General features: G+C 44.7%; 1 protein-coding gene across 2 annotated transcripts; it reads left to right on the top strand.

Annotated features, from left to right (window-relative positions):
- Window positions 1-14,107: 14,107 nt before the first annotated feature.
- LOC147464853 (pentatricopeptide repeat-containing protein DOT4, chloroplastic-like) lies at window positions 14,108-16,829 on the top strand. 2 transcript variants are annotated; one of them, XM_086516908.1, is made up of 2 exons: window positions 14,108-14,668; window positions 14,837-16,829. In XM_086516908.1, exons 1-2 carry the CDS (start codon window positions 14,197-14,199, stop codon window positions 16,480-16,482), a joined length of 2,118 nt encoding a protein of 705 aa, XP_086373034.1. In that variant the 5' UTR covers window positions 14,108-14,196; the 3' UTR covers window positions 16,483-16,829. The 2 variants fall into 2 exon arrangements, with proteins under 2 accessions (XP_086373034.1, XP_086373038.1); XM_086516912.1 differs by having other exon boundaries at window positions 14,108-16,063; window positions 16,628-16,829.
- The last annotated feature ends 324 nt before the right edge of the window (window positions 16,830-17,153 follow it).

The raw sequence follows: 17,153 nt of genomic DNA, 5'->3' as shown, positions 1-17,153 counted from the left end.
AAACTCCTTGAGTTCCTAGACCATGTTGTATCCCATGTGACAACATGTGCCAAATCGAACCCTACAAGTAGGTTCTTAACAGCATAAGGCAAAAAGGTAGATTGGACACTTGTCCCAAAATACTTTGTGCCGACATGCCCTTGGCATGGCTCTTTAACATTCAAGCGTACTTATACGTCTTGAAAAAAAAAACAAGCAAAGTATACAAAAAATGGAATAACACAAAATTAATAGATGCGTACCTGGAGGTTTGAACGGAATGTTCACTTACCAGTATTCAAACGGAGAGGAGCACATCTCCTACCTGAAAAACAAACAGCATTGCATTGGGAACCGTGGATGTTTCCTTCACAATCCAACCCCTTTGGTTAAAATCTATGTAGTCAAACCCCTTGGTAAGACCCTTTGTAGAAACTGCTCAACTAGCAGGTAATGGCAACCAACATAGTTAACCGTGTACATAATGATTGGAATCAACTTGAAAAGTTGAGTTTGTCCGCTACCGCGTGGTAGATTGCGGAATTCTTTCCTTGAAAGTCTAACTGAGAGAGATCAAACTGTGATCCTCAATGCAGATCAACTATGATCCTCAATGCCTATGGGGTGATGTAGCAGTCACCCGTCAGGTCGTACCCCAAAACAATATGTCCATAGACACTCTGTAGTGCTATAGAGAGAGCAGGAAATCCACACAAGTGAACTGCCTAGCTCGTGTGGACAGCCATGCTGCACCACTGATTGCTGCATCTATACTTCCTTATAGAGATCAACTGTTGTGAGTTGAAGATTATCAAAAACTCAGCTTGAGTGTCGCACTCAAAACATGTAGTGCAAAAATGACACCCTAAACATCCGTAAGGACAAGACTCTTGCTTGTGCATTAACGTTGATGTATACTTCCCTGGGTAGATCTGTTCTATCTTGAAAACAATCACCCCAAAGAATGCCAATAGTTGGGTCTTACCCTTGGCCTGACAATGGCTCTTAGCCGGTGTGGCTCATAGCCCTTATGCAAATTAGTGTTCAATGGACGAACCGATGAAGACTAATTTGAGTATCATCGTAGCCACGTGGTAGCTGAGAGTTAGAGCACCTTGGCTCAGGCTAACTCACGAGAAAAACACGTATCAAAAGCTTCTTAGAAGATTTTTCATTTTTCCCTTAAAGAGAGGGAGAGAGAGAAGAAGAACATGCTGGGACACAACCACATTTTGACCTACCTGCCTTGCAGGGTCGTGATTGTATCAAAATGACTTAGCATTGGCACTTTGCCTATGAAATAAGTTCTAGATTTAGGTTCCTTTTAGTGTTGTTGGGTGTTGATAGCAACCAACTAGCAGGTTCAACAATCCATCACTTAGTCTGTCCTTGACAGAGTTGCGAGGGTGATAGCGGAAGCATAATGCATAAAGTGGTGGAATCCACGCCACCTGCGTAGCATGCCTTGCATGCAAAAACTTAAGCCCTTGGCTACTATAATGGTCTCAAGCGTGAGAACCAAAACCATAAGTGCCTTGCACAATCTAAACTGGTCGGAATTCTGTGAGGTGATATTCCCTATTTTGCCAGTTCTTGCAAACTTGTGTGCCACGGCCCTTGATGACAAGTCATTGGGCAGTTCCTTGGCACAAGGGAGAAGCCGTGCTTCATGTAAAATTGCCCAAGCACTTTGCTTTGCACAATGACAGTAATTGCCAAGTAAATTGTAAACATGGAAAAATAATAAGAACATAAAATTGGCTAACCTGGTCGTTGCGGTCACCCGTTGACTCAAAAGTCTGTGGAACAAAACTCGCTTAAAATGGCTCGTAGCCATATCTGCTGCACGGATAGGAGCTGTTGGATGTAAATATACATCCCTTGTATGATATACGCTCGTCTGTCACGTAATGAAATAAGCTGGAAGCATTTTGCCAAATCCTTCCCAAGTTTGTATGCTCATAGCATAAGCCGAATGTGGGAATTTTCCATGCAATATACCTGGCTTGAAGCCTTGCTTCTCATAAAGAATGTTTTGATACTAGACGACGAAGTCGGCTGTTGAGACACAGATATCAAGCATCGACCTTGTCGAGTGATTTCAACTGAAAATAACCAGTCTTGTGTGGAAAACATCCCTTGTCTGCTTCGAGAAACAGTGACACGAAGTCGGCCATGCCGAGCAACATTCCCCCCCCGCATCAAGTCTAGCAGTAGGATGTGCCAATCTCCTTGAGATTCTAAAGCATCGCGAATTTGCTATTCTTTTGCATCAAAGTCAACCGTTGAGAAGCCGTGCTTCGGAGCCAAGTGGTTGGGATTCAAGCCGTGCTTCATTCGAGTGTCCTACGCAATACACAGCCTTACTGTTAGAAACATCATAACCATGTCATACTCAAGCCAATATGAGAAGGAAGCCTTGCTGCACATGAGTTCTTATGTAGTTCTGATGCGGGGAGCCACTAGTTACGCTTGCCAGTTGACAATGGCATTCACAGCTTACTCGACCATGTCGAATTGTATTATGTAGTGAAAAAACAAAAGAAAAAACTCATGCAAAGTATGTACCTTGTACCTGCTTGGTTGGACTATGGTAGTCCCGATAATTTGTAAATGGAGTTCTGCTCCCAAGATTGCTTAGAAAACTCGTCTAAGCACGCTGATTGAGAATGGGAAGATCCTGTTGTTGCCTAATTTCAACAATAAACAACAACTAGCCGAGGAGCCATGTCCTAGCAAACTTGGTTTACAACTTCGTGAAAGTGTAATTAGCGGTTGGCCTTGCCAACTATTTGCATCTTAAATGCCACAGGCCTTGCCTGTACCAATATGGCATAAGCCTTGCCTGACCCGGAGGAGCAAACATGGCCGAGGATCAAAAATTTCCAAACCAAAACTGGGAATTTGATATCTATAACTGTAGACCCGAACATGCTCAAATTGCTCCATGCTTTGCTTGTGGTGCGTATGTTGGAATTAGGGTTGCAGAGAAACACACACAGCTTGGAGAAGACGAAGGAAGCTCAAGGCACACAATAGAGAGTGTGTTACTTAGTGTGCAATGGAAAGATAAGTAGCCCTAGAGTGATGGGCGTATATACAATGCACGGGGGAAAAAACCTCCTAAAGAGGGAAAAAATGCCCCGGCGGTCCTAGTGTGTTCACACACATCACTACCACATGTATATGGTAACAAATCCCCCCTGGAGTGATGCGGTGAACGAGAGCTGGCACATGAGTAAAGGGAAGTGCCATGCCCTGAGGACAGGATCAGTCCACAAAGGGGAGTAAGCCCAAAGCTTTGCGGAAAGCTTCAAGCTTCTCACGAGACAATGCCTTTGTGAAAAGATCTGCAAGGTTGTCCTGTGTTGGCACATAAGCCAAGCTGATCTCTCCTGCTGAGAGACTCTCCCTGACATAGTGGTAATGCACCTCAATGTGCTTTGTGCGAGCATGAAAAACTGGGTTCCTCGCAACTGCCAATGCGCTCTGACTGTCAGTGTAGATAGTGTTGGCAGTGTCCTGTCCAACACCCAAGTCAGCCATAAGGCGTCTGAGCCATACACACTCAACCGTAGCTGTGAAGATTGCCCTGTACTCAGCCTCACAACTCGAAGTGGCCACAGTAGGTTGCTTCTTGCTCAACCATGATATACATGAACTGCCAAGCATGAAACAAAAACCACTTGTGGACACTCGCGTGTCAAAACAACCAGCCCAATCTGAGTCCGAAAAAGCATGTAAGTCTGGCGGCAATGATCCCCCCTTGGGATAAAACAAGCCAAGATGTAAAGTGCCACTAAGGTAGCGGAAAATCCTCTTGACAGCCTACCAATGCTTAGACCCTGGGCTATGCATAAATCTGCTGACCTGCGAGACTGCAAACTGAATATCTGGCCTCGTGTTGCATACATAAATGAGGCAGCCAACAGCAGTTTGGTAAAGAGTGACATCAGCAGGATCGCCAGCATCATGTAGACTCAACTTCAAACCTGTTTCCATGGGAGTGGCAATAGGTTTGCAATCCTCAAGTCCAAACTTACATAGCAATGTCTCCATGTAACTTTTCTGACACAAGGCAATACCACCATCACACTGCTTAAACTGTATACCCAAGTAATGATGCAACAGCCCCAAATCTTTCATCTTGAAAGTAGCATTCAAATCAGCCTTAAATTCAGCAATATATCTCTCATTTGGTCCAGTGATCAGCAAATCATCAACATAAAGAACCACAATGAGAAATACATCATCCTCACGCTTTACATACAATGTGCTTTCTGTTGGACTATTACGAAAGCCTTGTTTAACCAAATGAGTGTCAGTTTTCTCATACCAAGCACGAGGAGATTGCTTCAACCCATACAAAGCCTTCTTACATTTGCACACTTTGTCCTCTTGCCCTTTTATGACAAAACCGCGAGGCTGCGTTACATAAACTTCCTCAAATATGTCACCATTCAAGAAAGCAGTAACAATGTCTGATTGATGTACATCCCAACCAAAATGAGCTGCCAATGCACATAGAAAACGTACAGTAGTCATACGACAAGTGGGAGCAAAAGTCTCTTCATAATCTATGCCTTTTTGTTGTGCATAACCCTTTGCAACAAGTCGAGCCTTATGGCGATCGATCTCACCATCCGGCTTGCGTTTCAACTTGTAAACCCACTTCGTACCAATGGCCTTTTTTCTAGGAGGCAAATCACATAAAGTCCATGTGTCATTCTCTATAAGTGCATCATATTCTGATTTCATGGCAGCAATCCAATTTTCTGAATTCTGTGCTTCATCAAAAGACAGAGGCTCCTCAACATCATGTAAACTAGACATAGCCAAAGCATAACAATCTGATGCATAAGATGCATGGCGAGAGTCTGAACGAGTACGACTAGATAAAGGTGCATTCAATTTACTGTCACGCAAAGTGTGCACCAGCCATTTTGGCATACCTCTAGCCTGCTCATTTTCAGCCCTTTCCTCATCAAGTACATCATGTACATCTGCATCAATAATAGGCTGTTCTAAAACATTTTCAGAAACCCCCATAGGCTGTACATTTGCCTCATTGGAACTTACATTCGTATTTCCACCACTGAAAAGAGGCAACAGAGTGTCATAAATGTCCTGTGAGCTTACATTACTGTCTCTAGTACATGACAGCAAGGGCTGAACAGAATCTTCCACAAACACTACATCCCGTGAAACCAGAATACGTTTTGTTTGCGGATGATACAACCTGTAACCTTTGCTTTCAGCACTATAACCAACAAAAATACATTTGACAACCTTATCATCCAATTTTCTGTGCTGCACTTGTGGCACCAAAGCATATGCCAAACAGCCAAAAACACGCATGTGCTCAATAGAAGGCTTTCTATCATGCCATGCTTCATATGGAGTAATAGACTGCAAAGCTTTCGTAGGACACCTGTTAAGTACATAAGTGGCACACATGATGGCCTCAAGCCAAAAAGAATGCGGCAAAGCTTGACTTTTGACCATACATCGTGCCATTTCCGTTAGTGACCTGTTTTTCCTCTCAGCAAGACCATTTTGCTGAGGTGTATAAGGCACTGTACATTGGTGTTTTATCCCACGACTAGCCAGAAATGCATTAAATTCATGAGACATATACTCCCCCCTCGATCGGAACGGAGGGTGCCCATAGTACATTTTGAGACATTTTCAGCCATAGCCAAAAATTGTTTGAAGCACATAAAAACTTCGGACTTCGCTTTAAGCGGAAACACCCATGCATGCCTGGAGTAATCATCAATGAAAGTCACGAAGTACAGGTAATTGCCCAAGGACGGAGTTTGCATGGGCCCACAAACATCACTATGCACAAGCTGCAACCTGCATGTGGCCCTAACTGAACCATCCTTTGGAAACTTAGAACGCTGCATTTTACCCAGAATACAGCCTTCACAAACATGTTTGACAGGTGCTTCAAGAGGCGGCAAAGAAGCAACCATATCAGATTTCTGCAAACGCAGCAAACTGGCAAAATTCAGATGACCAAAACGTGCATGCCAAAGTTTTGCATCTGAAATAGCCCTTGAATCTGCAACAGCATTGGCAAAATTTTGTCCACACTTGTCATACAAAGTGAGCTTATACAGCCCACGGCACAAAAGCCCAGATGCAACAATTTCATCACCAAAACTGAGATCATGAACTGTACATCTGTCATCCACAAATTTGACTACAAGTCCAAGTCTAGCAAGTGCGGATACAGACAAGAGATTCTTCTTGATCCCAGGTACGTAAAGCGCATCAACAAGTGTGAAGGAACTGCCATTAGCAGCAGTGAGCACAATCTTTCCAACTCCCTGAACTGGATAAGAGGCGTTGTTGGCACAAGTGACTGAATTCCCATGAAGGACAGACTTGAGAGAGGTAAACAATTCACGATGTGAGGTAATGTGCTTTGTAGCACCACTGTCGAAATACCACACATGTGAATCTGCAGCAATTGACAAGCATGCATCATGGACAGCAGGATTGTAAGTGCACTCTGCGCTAAAAGCCCATTCTGCATCAACATCAGCATCACAATCTCCTTTCACAGAAGACTCAACAATGGCTGCATTTGTAGTGGAACCAACATTTGCAGTGGAACCACCCTCTTTCTTCTTAGCCTCTTTGGCCTTCAACTTAGGACACGACTTGATCAAGTGATCATTGGCTTTACAATAATGGCAACGCATCTTCTTTTTGCCCTTATCACCAGAATTACCAGACGAAGTGCTGCCAGCAGAAGCATTAGGAACAGAATTTTTGCCACTCGCAGCAGAACCATAAGAAGTGGCTGCATTACTGTTACCACCCTTTCTTTGAGAAGCAATAAAAGCCTGTTCAACTGCACACTGCCTAGTCCTGTTTTTTCTAGAAAGTGACTCTTGCAACAGCAATGTGCATAATGCATCAAACTTGACAACTTCAGGATTTCCTTGGGTCATGAGTCTCCAAGTACTAGCAAAAGTCTGGTAGGAATCTGGTAAGGCATCAAGAACAGTCTGCACAAGGGAACTGTCCGAAATGACTTCACCTGCAGAAATGAGTTGCTCATTGATATCCTTGACACTAGCAAGGAAAGTGTCCATATCATCTTCCTCATGCATAATCTTCGACTCTAGCTCTTTATGCAGCAAAGCAATTTTAGCCTCATTGCGGCTTGCATAAAGACCTGCTAGAATATCCCAAGCCTGTTTTGCAGATTTTGCTGAGCGGATGTGAGGAATGATGGTGCGCTTCACAGACAACGCAATCAATGCATGAGCCTGCGCATCCTTAACATCCCAACGAGCTTGTTCTGCCGTAGGCAAAACAACTCTAACAGCTGCAATCCTTGCAGCAAGACTTGCAACATCCTCAACATCGCCTACATCTTCAGAACCAGGACGTACATCAATGCCCTGCACAATGTTCCAGACACCTTTTGACACAAGAACATGTTGCATCATATAAGCCCACATAGGGTAGTTGTCCCCATCCAACCTGTCCTCAGCAGCAAACATCTTGAACACACTTGTGTTGTTGTTGTCAGCCATGGTAAATGCTGCACCTGATGTGAAAACTGCCCGAAAATAGGAGAAATGGAGCGGGAACAACTTGTGCTATATAGCACAAACCGTAGAAGACTATAAGGCACCTGTTATGCAGAAAACGGCACTGACAGAAAATCTGCACAAAATGACGAAATAGCCTGTGCAGTACTGCCCGTAGTGGAAACGGAGGCCGAAATGAGCCCAAATCAAAATTCTGAGCAGACCAAGCTCCTCAAGCTCTCCCAAAATATTTGTCGACCTGCGAACGCTCGCCAAAGCTCACTGAAATCGGAGAAAGTGAGCAGGCGTGTGCTGGAGCAGCTGGTGACTAAGCCCGAGAGGACGTGACCTGCTCTGATACCAATTGTTGGAATTAGGGTTGCAGAGAAACACACACAGCTTGGAGAAGACGAAGGAAGCTCAAGGCACACAATAGAGAGTGTGTTACTTAGTGTGCAATGGAAAGATAAGTAGCCCTAGAGTGATGGGCGTATATACAATGCACGGGGGAAAAAACCTCCTAAAGAGGGAAAAAATGCCCCGGCGGTCCTAGTGTGTTCACACACATCACTACCACATGTATATGGTAACAGCCTATAATGCAGATAAATCTGCGAGATTCAAAGAAGTTATCATTGAATATATTAAAGTCGACTTGCTTACCAACTCGTAGAAATCCAGGTTGAACAACGTAAATCCTTTGTTGTCAACATATGGCATGTATGTTGGCTCGTAACCCTTGTGCATGTCTCGACGACAACTTCCATGCCTTGCATAAATCTTGTGGGAGTTCGAAGAAAAGCTACTGCTTACCTTGTGACGTACTCACCGCGACCTTGATCCGATCTCAGTGAGTGGCATTATGTCTTGCAGGGTTCGTGTATGCGGTCCAACCTGTCGAGAGGTCATATGCCCATGCGACGAGGGGGGGACCTTGGCCCGTGGGCAGCATCCCCTAATTCAATTTAATTGCCCAAGGCCTTTGGCCTTAGGGCATCTTGATGTGAAACCAGCGAACTCGCTGGGCGATGGAGTTCTCCACAGAGCCGCCGCGAGAGAGAAAGGGAGGTCGGGCTCCGCGCGTTGCTCGGATGCACCCTCAGCTGAGTCGGGTTTGCTCCGGCTCCGCCTCGCGCTCCCAACTAGGCTCACCACGCGCGATTTGGAGCCTGTCGATGAGCCATCTCCTCCCGCCTCAAGAGGCCTTGCACACGCCGCTCGCGTCTCGGCCCAGCCTTCCCCGCTTGTGGAGCAGCCCTTCCCACGGCCATGCACTGTCGGCTTGTCCACGACCGGAGAGAGAGAGAGAGAGAGAGAGAGAGAGAGAGAGAGAGAGAGAGAGAGAGAGAGAGAGAGAGAGAGAGAGAGAGAGAGAGAGAGAGAGAGAGAGAGAGAGAGAGAGAGAGAGAGAGAGAGAGAGAGAGAGAGAGAGAGAGACGCCATGCTTCCAGAGAGAACGCCATGCTTCCCCCCTCCATAGCTCCGTGCTGCCTCCTCCTCTCCCCTGAGCTCTGATACCAATGTAAGACTGCGGGGGACTGGACCATGCAACTCTCCACCCAACCGTGCCATATATAGACTCCTAGCCCCTAAATATAGCGCCCCTTGACCGCATGTCCGTCCTGGCCCTTGGCCCTGCCCTTGGCCTGACACCACGTCGCTGCTAGTTGGGCACCTTTGTCACCCTCTCTGTCAATGTAATCAGACACCTCATCAACATACATACCAAATAGAGTAGGAGACAATGGGCAACCCTGTTTCACCCCAATGGTGGAGTGAACTAAATCAGATATCCCCTCCAGAGCGCGTACATGTCCCATCACTGATCTGTATAGAGCCATAATCCCCCAAATCAACACTATGGGCACCTCCATCTCTTACAATCTGCGCATCAATTAAGCTCTCGATACCATGTCAAATGCTTTGCAAAAATCCACAAAGCTACAATAAATCCGTCTCCCATGTAACCTGCCCTCCCCAATGATGGCTCTGAGTGTCAGAATATGATCAAGAGTGGAGAAACCCCTCATGAAACCTGCCTGGCACTTTGCTCGTACACCCTCACCCTCAGCCCAATTACTCAAATGTTGCTCAAGAATGGATGCATACAACCGTGCCAATGTATGCCCCAACCATAATAGTGTGGTAATTCTCAGGCTCTGTAGGATCACCTGCTTTGAAGATAGGCACAATAGTAGACAACCTCCAAGTCTCAGGTAACTCCTCACACATAGCACGATTGAACAACACTACAAGAACCTCTACTAGCATATCTCTAGCATGTGTAAAGTGCTCTGCTACTAGACCATCATGATCATATGCCTTGCTAGTGCTCATCCTGTCAATGGCTCTCTTTACCATCTCAGTGGTAAAGAAGGTGCTGGTAGGTGGGCATGGCTTTGTAGGATCTGGAAGGGGGTCCTGTCCAGGAACTGTATATAATGATGAGGCATACTAGCCCCACACATAACGAGAAGTAATCACTGGGGGAGGGGATTGCTCATGAAAGAATCGCCATGGCTCTCCTGAGTCTCTACTCAAGAAGAATTGATACAAGTCTTGCTCCATCTGGGCCAAGTAAGCTCGTTTCTTCCGTCACACAAGGCGTCGGGAAGCAATTCGAGATTGTCTGTAAGTGATGACTCCTAAAAGAATATCCCTATGAAGCTAGGCTCTCATCTCTCTGCACTCCTCATCATACCAACTATTATGGGGCATGCTCCTAGAATATCGCCTCTGACTGCGTGTGTGGGTATGCCTCTGATTGCACCATGCAGTGTCCCCGTCATTAAATTGGTGCACTCCTCCACTGAGAGGCCAGGACCAGCTATGTATAGATGGCTATAGATCTCCTCTGTATAAACTGAGTCAGTCTCTCGTGTAAATGTATAACGGGTATGTGACATACCTCCTGATGTCTGGGTTGTACTATATAGAAATGAAACATAAAATGCCAAAAGTGCATGATCCACTGCTACGCCCATTGGTCTCGCTCCCATTATGAAATCCTAAATACAAGGAATAAAGCTCGGTTGTGCCATAACATAGTCCATTGTACTGGCCCCGTGTCTGTGTGGAAAGCATGTGAAACTGGGTGCTCTAGGAAATCGCTGAAGTATGGCTAACCCATGTGCAGTCATCATCTTCGTGAGGTATCTCGCATACTCCATCTGCTCTCTGTCATGTGAGCATCTATCAAGCCCCAACTCACCCACATCCAGCTCTCTAAGCATCTCATCTGAAGTGTCGTAGAAGACTGTTTGAGAGTTGTCCGTTTGGGCATTGAAGTCCCCTAGGAGGATGATATCACCATCCCTAGAAAACTCCCATATATCATCATCTAGTATAGAGAAAGGTGACTGTCCTCTGGATGCAGCATATACTGAAGTACTAGGGGAGAAGTAACGTATGGCAATGTATAGAAATCGGCTCGTGTCAGCTCTCAGCCTCACCCACATGTATCTAGCATGATCATCTCTCCGTACAATATGTAGTAGTGGCTATAACTCCTCCCTAAATAGCACTGCTACTCCTCTTGAACCTCTACTTCCATGCTCAGATGTCGCGACTGTCCTGTGGGCTGTCTCCCATCTGTATCCCACCACATGTGGCATAAGCAGTCCGGGGGCCTGATGCGTCTCTGAGAAGAAAACAATGTCCCTATCTTTGAAACTGTCCTCAAAGGCACCAACGTCCAACCTCATAGATCCATACAATTCCAAGTAGCCATCTTCAATGTGGTTCCATAGGTCTCACACCGTCATGTAGAGCGCCGCTCTACAATCACCACCTGACCATCTCTGTAAAAGGCCATCTTTCCCTTCTCCCTTGCCGCCTTAATCTCTGGCATTACCTCTCTCATATGCGCAAGCTGTGAGACAGTGAGATCATCATCGAGAAAAATACCTGTCTTCTTGAGAGTAGGCCTCTTTCTCAAGAATTCCTTCTTCTCTTCCAAGGAGCGGAAGTGTAGTATGAGAGCTCTCCCTTTTGAAGATTCTCCTGGGCCATCACTCTTATTACCCACTCTCCATGCCTTTGTGTGTGAAGGCTTGTCCACCCCCACCATGGATGTGAGGCTTGTGACCTCTTTTTCCACATTGTTTATGTCCTTGAGGCCAGTGACCCTCACATGTAGAGCCCGCATCCTCCTCCTTTGTTCCTCTTCGAGGGTCATGTTAATAAGAGTGGGTGTACAAGGAGCTTCCTTACCTTTCCCTGTCTTGGCAACCTCAATCCATTTTTCGGCCTCCTCTACTTTCTTTTGTGTTGCGGAGATGAAAACAACCCATGACTTCTTCTCCTCACCTTCCTTGATAACCCGTATTTCTTCTCTCATAGTATTCAATTCTTCCATCATGGATGACTGAATTTCGTCTTCTTCGAGCTGCCCACTTTTTGCTTGTAGATTTCGGATGATGGAATCTTGGATGACCACTTTCTCCTCGAGCGAAGCGATCCTCCTACACATGCCATCTCTTTCTCGGTCCATCTTTGAAGTAGTGCTCCTCTCCTTCCTCCACTCTTCAACTTCGTTTCTCCATTCTCTCATTTCCTTCTCTATTACCAACATCCTTTTCCCTGTCCGCATGAAAGAGGCTTTGTGGGCGGCCGACGAGGGATGCGTCTTCTTACACGTGGGGGAAGCCGTTGACACTTCTTCAACGCTTCCCATGATAGATAGATAGATAGATAGAGAGAGAGAGAGAGAGAGAGAGAGAGAGAGAGAGAGAGAGAGAGAGAGAGAGAGAGAGAGTTTAAAACAACAAAAAAGTATAAGAAACCCTAAAAACAGCAAGAAACGCTTGTAAAACCTTAAAAAATAGCAAAACACAAATTTGAAACCCTAAAAACCAACAAAAAACTATGGCAAAACCCTAAAAAACAAGAAACAATGATGAAACCCTAAAAAACAACAAAAAAACAGTTTCAAAATTCTTAAAATAGCAAGAAACTGTGATGAAACCCTACAAAACAACATTAAACAGTGACGAAATCGTTAAAAAAGTAAAAAAACAGTTTTGAAGTCCTAAAAACAGCAAAAGAACAGTGACAACCCTAAAAACAGCCAAAAGGCAATTTCAAGACCCTAAAAACAACAAAGAAGAAGTGACGAAACCCTAAAAACAGTGAGAGACCCATGAGAGAGAGAGAGAGAGAGAGAGAGAGAGAGAGAGAGAGAGAGAGAGAGAGAGAGACTCTCACAAAAATTAGGCAAGAGTGTGGATGGAAGCCTTGAAACCATCAAGAACAAGTAGCCATTTTGTAGAGTAAAAGGTTGGTTTAGAAGTAGTTTAACAATGAATATTTGTGATTATTCATGTACTTCAGGTCAAGGAACTTAAACAAGTGAAGGAATTGAATCAATAGAGACGAAGTGATCTGAGTGTCCTTTGAAGATCCTGGGGTATCAACTAAGGGTTACCATATGGTATCACATGAGTGTATAATAGAGGGGGTTTTATAAGGAAAAAAAGATAGATTTTATGAAGGAAGGCCATGTATACTCCCTGTATGTAGGAGTCAAAAAGGAAATTTCATTGCATGCAGGTGAGGTCTCCCTAGTATCACTAATGAATTTCCTAGGCTCCCTAGTATCACTAATGAATTTCCTAGGCTGAAGAGAGCATAAACCAATTCATGCTAGACCCATTGACTACAATCTTTGAAGAGGGATATTGGATACAACTTTTGATATTTCATGTAACATCGAAAGTTGTGACAAGCTCGAGCATATTGAGGGGAGTGTATGCTACCTCACAACTTAGGAGGAGCTTCATATGAAAAATTGCAGGAGTCTTGAAAGTATCCCTACTTACGTTTGGCTTGAGTAGTGAATATTGCTTCTTTTAGTCGAGTATCTCCTACTGAAAGGTTCTCACATTTAATCACTAGAATCGTCACAGATTCCACCACATCTCTAATTCAATTATCTTCGGTATGTGTAAAATTTCAAGTTGTCAATGTAGAAAAGAAACGAAATCGGTCTCGTCTCCTCACAGATGTGCAACGCGCTGACCATGCTAGCCAGTTCGTCGATAGACGATTGTCACATGCAGTTAGAGGCTTTTAATTAAAAAAAACCCTTACGCAGCCTACAATGCAAACATCAGTAGTGCAAGCTAGCTGTCGCTTGCTTTTTCCCTTACAAATGTGGCCGTGGTTGCCTTGCCCTACACTAGCTTGACCTGCAACACCTATTCTTTGCAATGCACAAAACGAATCCACACTAAATTCTGCTTGTCAATTCTTTTTCTTTTTTAAGAATCGTTGCCACATACTCGGATTTGTAATTAGTGGATTTGGAGCCACTCTATGGGCCTAAATCAATGATACTTGCAACCACCCTTTAAAGTTAGTTTTGAGGAGATGATTGAAATGGTTATTTTGAAAGTTAAAGGCTTTAAGGACTATGAAGAAACTGTCAATTGTTTTTACTTAGATGTCTCTCATCATCGTGATTTTATCACTTGTTTCTCTTATGTAACAGTTTTTACTTCGCGTTGGTGTAGGCACAATTTCCTTTTCTCTTCTCTCTCTCCCCCCCCCCCCCCCCCCCCCCCCCCAAAAAAAAAAAAAAAAGGAACAGTCAGCTATGTGTTTCTGTTCGAGGGGCATGAAGGTGCTTACGATGCCGTACTTGGACCATGGTTAGCTTCAATTTATGCAGAGCCAAGCATCTCTCCAAGCGTTGAAGAGATTGTGTGAGCAGGGGCAACTTCATCACGCCCTTGATTATGTGGGCTCCCTCTGTGTTAACGCATGTTGCCAAGCATCCTCTCTATACGCTCGCCTCCTGCAGTGTTGCATTGACAAAGGGGATGTAGAGGGAGGGGCTGTGATCCAGGTGCTCATCTCAAGCAATGGGCTCGATGCTGACACCATGCTTGGGACCTACCTCATCCGATTGTATGCTGCAACTGGAAGATTGGCAGAAGCAAGTCAGGTTTTTGACAAGATACACAAGCCCAATGTCTTTTCGTGGAGTGCGATCATTGCTGCCAATTCCAAACTCGGGCACGATGAAAGAGCTCTCTCGTTGTATTCTGACATGCAACAATCCGGCTTGGATGCAGATGGTCATGTGTACCTTGCAGTTCTTAAAGCAATTGCAACTTTAGGGAACATTCTATGTGGTAAAGTTGTTCATTCTCATGTTCTTGAAAGTAATTATGCGTATGATTCGTATGTTTGCAATGCTTTGATCAGTATGTATGCGAAATGTAGTTGTCTTGAGGATGCACAATGCATTTTTGAAAGGTCATCAAAGATCGATGTGGTGACATGGAATGCACTAATTGCAGGGCTTGTACAGCGTGGATTTGAGAACAAGGCCCTTAGTTATTTTCAACAGATGTACATGAGTGGGCTTTCAGCAACAAAAGTTACTATGGCATGCATATTAAAAGCTTGTTCAAACTCGGCAAACCTCTATCAAGGTATGCTGATTCATTGTTTTGTGATTGAGGCTGGCTATGAGTCCGATTGTGGTGTTTCTAACACCCTCATTGATTTGTACTTGAGGTGTGGTAGCTCAATTGATGGGCTTTCTATTTACCAAACATGTGCAAAGCGGAACCTGGTGACTTGGAATGTTGTGGTATCAGGCTTGGTTCAGCAGGGGCATGGCATCAAAGCTCTTGGCTGTTGGGTCGATTTGCTAAGGGAAGGTGCCAACCCTGACAGAATTTCTTTTGTTTCTTCTTTCCAAGCGTGTGTGAGTGCAGGCGCATTGCTTGAAGGCAAATTGATTCACATGCACGTGCTGGAAGTAGGCATTGGTTTGGATACATCAGTCGGCAACACACTGTTGGACATGTACTGCGAGTGTGGAGCTTTAGAAGATGCATATAAAGTATTTCTTGTCTTGCCAAAGCAGGATGCAGTGGCATGGAATGTGATGATGAAGGGGATGGTTCAAAACAATTGCCAATGGGAGGCGTTGCAAATTTTTGGACAGATGCAACTTGAAGGTATCTTGGCAACAGGATTCACTTTTGTGTGTGTTTTGAATGCATTTGCAGGCTTGTCAGCATTGATGCATGGTAAGGTGCTGCATTCCTGTATTCTTGCTAATGGCTTTCGCATGGACGTGCAAACGAGTAATGCTCTTATTGATATGTACATTAAATGCAATAGCCTTAGGGATGCGCACAAAGTTTTTGATAGGCATTCCCAGCATGACATGGGTGCATGGAATACGATGCTTGCTGGGTATGTCGAGCATGGTCAGGGCCAGCAAGCTTTAGAAATTTTTGCTGATTTGCATCAGGCAGGTCTTGAGCCAGATAGGATCACATTCATTTGCATATTGAAGGTATGCCCTGTTGTTGCAGCTCTCACAGAGGGAAGAATAGTTCATGCATATCTTATAGATAAAGGCTTGGAGTCGAGAATCTCCATTGTTAATGCAGTTATTGATATGTATGGCAGATGGGGAAGCATGGCTGATAGTCAGAAAGTGTTCGATATGTCACGTATGCGCAATGTTGTGACATGGAGCGCGTTGATGTCAGGTTATGTCCAGCAGGGTGAGTACAAGTTGGTTTTGAAGATATTCAGGAATATGCAGCATGAAGGAGTAAAGCCGGATGGAATTTCGCTTGCATGCATCCTTTCAGCTGGTGGGCACCTTGGCAGTGTGAAGGAGGGTCATGATTATGTGCATACGCTGAGTGCAGGGTATGGTAACCTCCTAGGGGTAGAACATTGCAACTCTTTGATTGACCATCTTGGTCGTGCGGGGCTCTTGCATGAATCCCTGCACATCCTTGAGAAGGTACCCATCCAATCCAACAGCATTGGGTGGTCCTCTCTTCTTGGGCATTGTAATGCACATGGCAATGTTGAACTTGGCAGATTATGCCTTAACAAGATTGTTGAGGCTGATGAAGAGTATCCCACAGGGCTGGTTGTCATGTCTAATCTCTGTGCTCAAAGTTGTCATTAGTGGGGATAGCAGGAATTTTACATTTGTTTCTGTTATCCTATGCAGAACTTTTCGATTAGATGCTTGCAATCTCTTTTTTGTCAATTCCCAAATGTTTCCAGTTTGAGTGCGTTTTTCTGACCGGTTTGTGATTGTGATTTTTCAGTAAGCAGCAAAGTTTTTCGGAGGGAGCACCAATGAGATGATTATAAATAAAGAAAGAAGCTCAATGGCCACACTCACAATGTTGTAGCAGTTCAGTTCTCTGTGTTATCCATCAAAGTTCGCATCCAGACATATCAGTGCGCGTCATTTATAAGCATACTCCTGATCTGTCTATGTTTCTACATATACAATTTATTTGCTCATCTTATATCAAATTGCATGTCCAAGATCTTGAAGTCTAATGTCTTATACTCTCCTCATAGAGCCCTCCAACACTACAATTGGACATCGGGAGCTCCCTCAACCCATTGCCCATGCTATATTTAGGTGTGTATGTGAGTTTGTATGGGTGCATCTCCTTGCAGAGCCGAGTTGAAGGACATATTTTGTAGAAGCCTGGACGATACCCTTCGCCTGGGGAGAGCGGACGGACACAAAGCAACATTCAAATCGTGCTCAAAGCTTGAGGCGGGTCTGTAAGGTGGACTCTCGCATAGTAGAGGCGCCTCTTGGAGGTCAACCGGATG

The sequence above is a fragment of the Adiantum capillus-veneris genome, chromosome 1, assembly GCF_014529385.1.
Source record: "Adiantum capillus-veneris isolate H3 chromosome 1, ASM1452938v2, whole genome shotgun sequence".
Classification (NCBI taxonomy): Eukaryota; Viridiplantae; Streptophyta; class Polypodiopsida; order Polypodiales; family Pteridaceae; genus Adiantum; species Adiantum capillus-veneris.
The sequence above is the reverse complement of the archived record's forward strand: the minus strand, read 5'-3'. Positions and strand labels throughout refer to the sequence as shown.

Coding starts and splice junctions, on each gene's coding strand:
- LOC147464853 (XM_086516908.1), top strand. CDS start 14,197: ATGCAGAGCCAAGCATCTCTCCAAGCGTTGAAGAGATTGTGTGAGCAG. Junction 14,669..14,836: donor TTTAGGGAACATTCTATGTG/GTAAAGTTGTTC, acceptor CACTAATTGCAG/GGCTTGTACAGCGTGGATTT.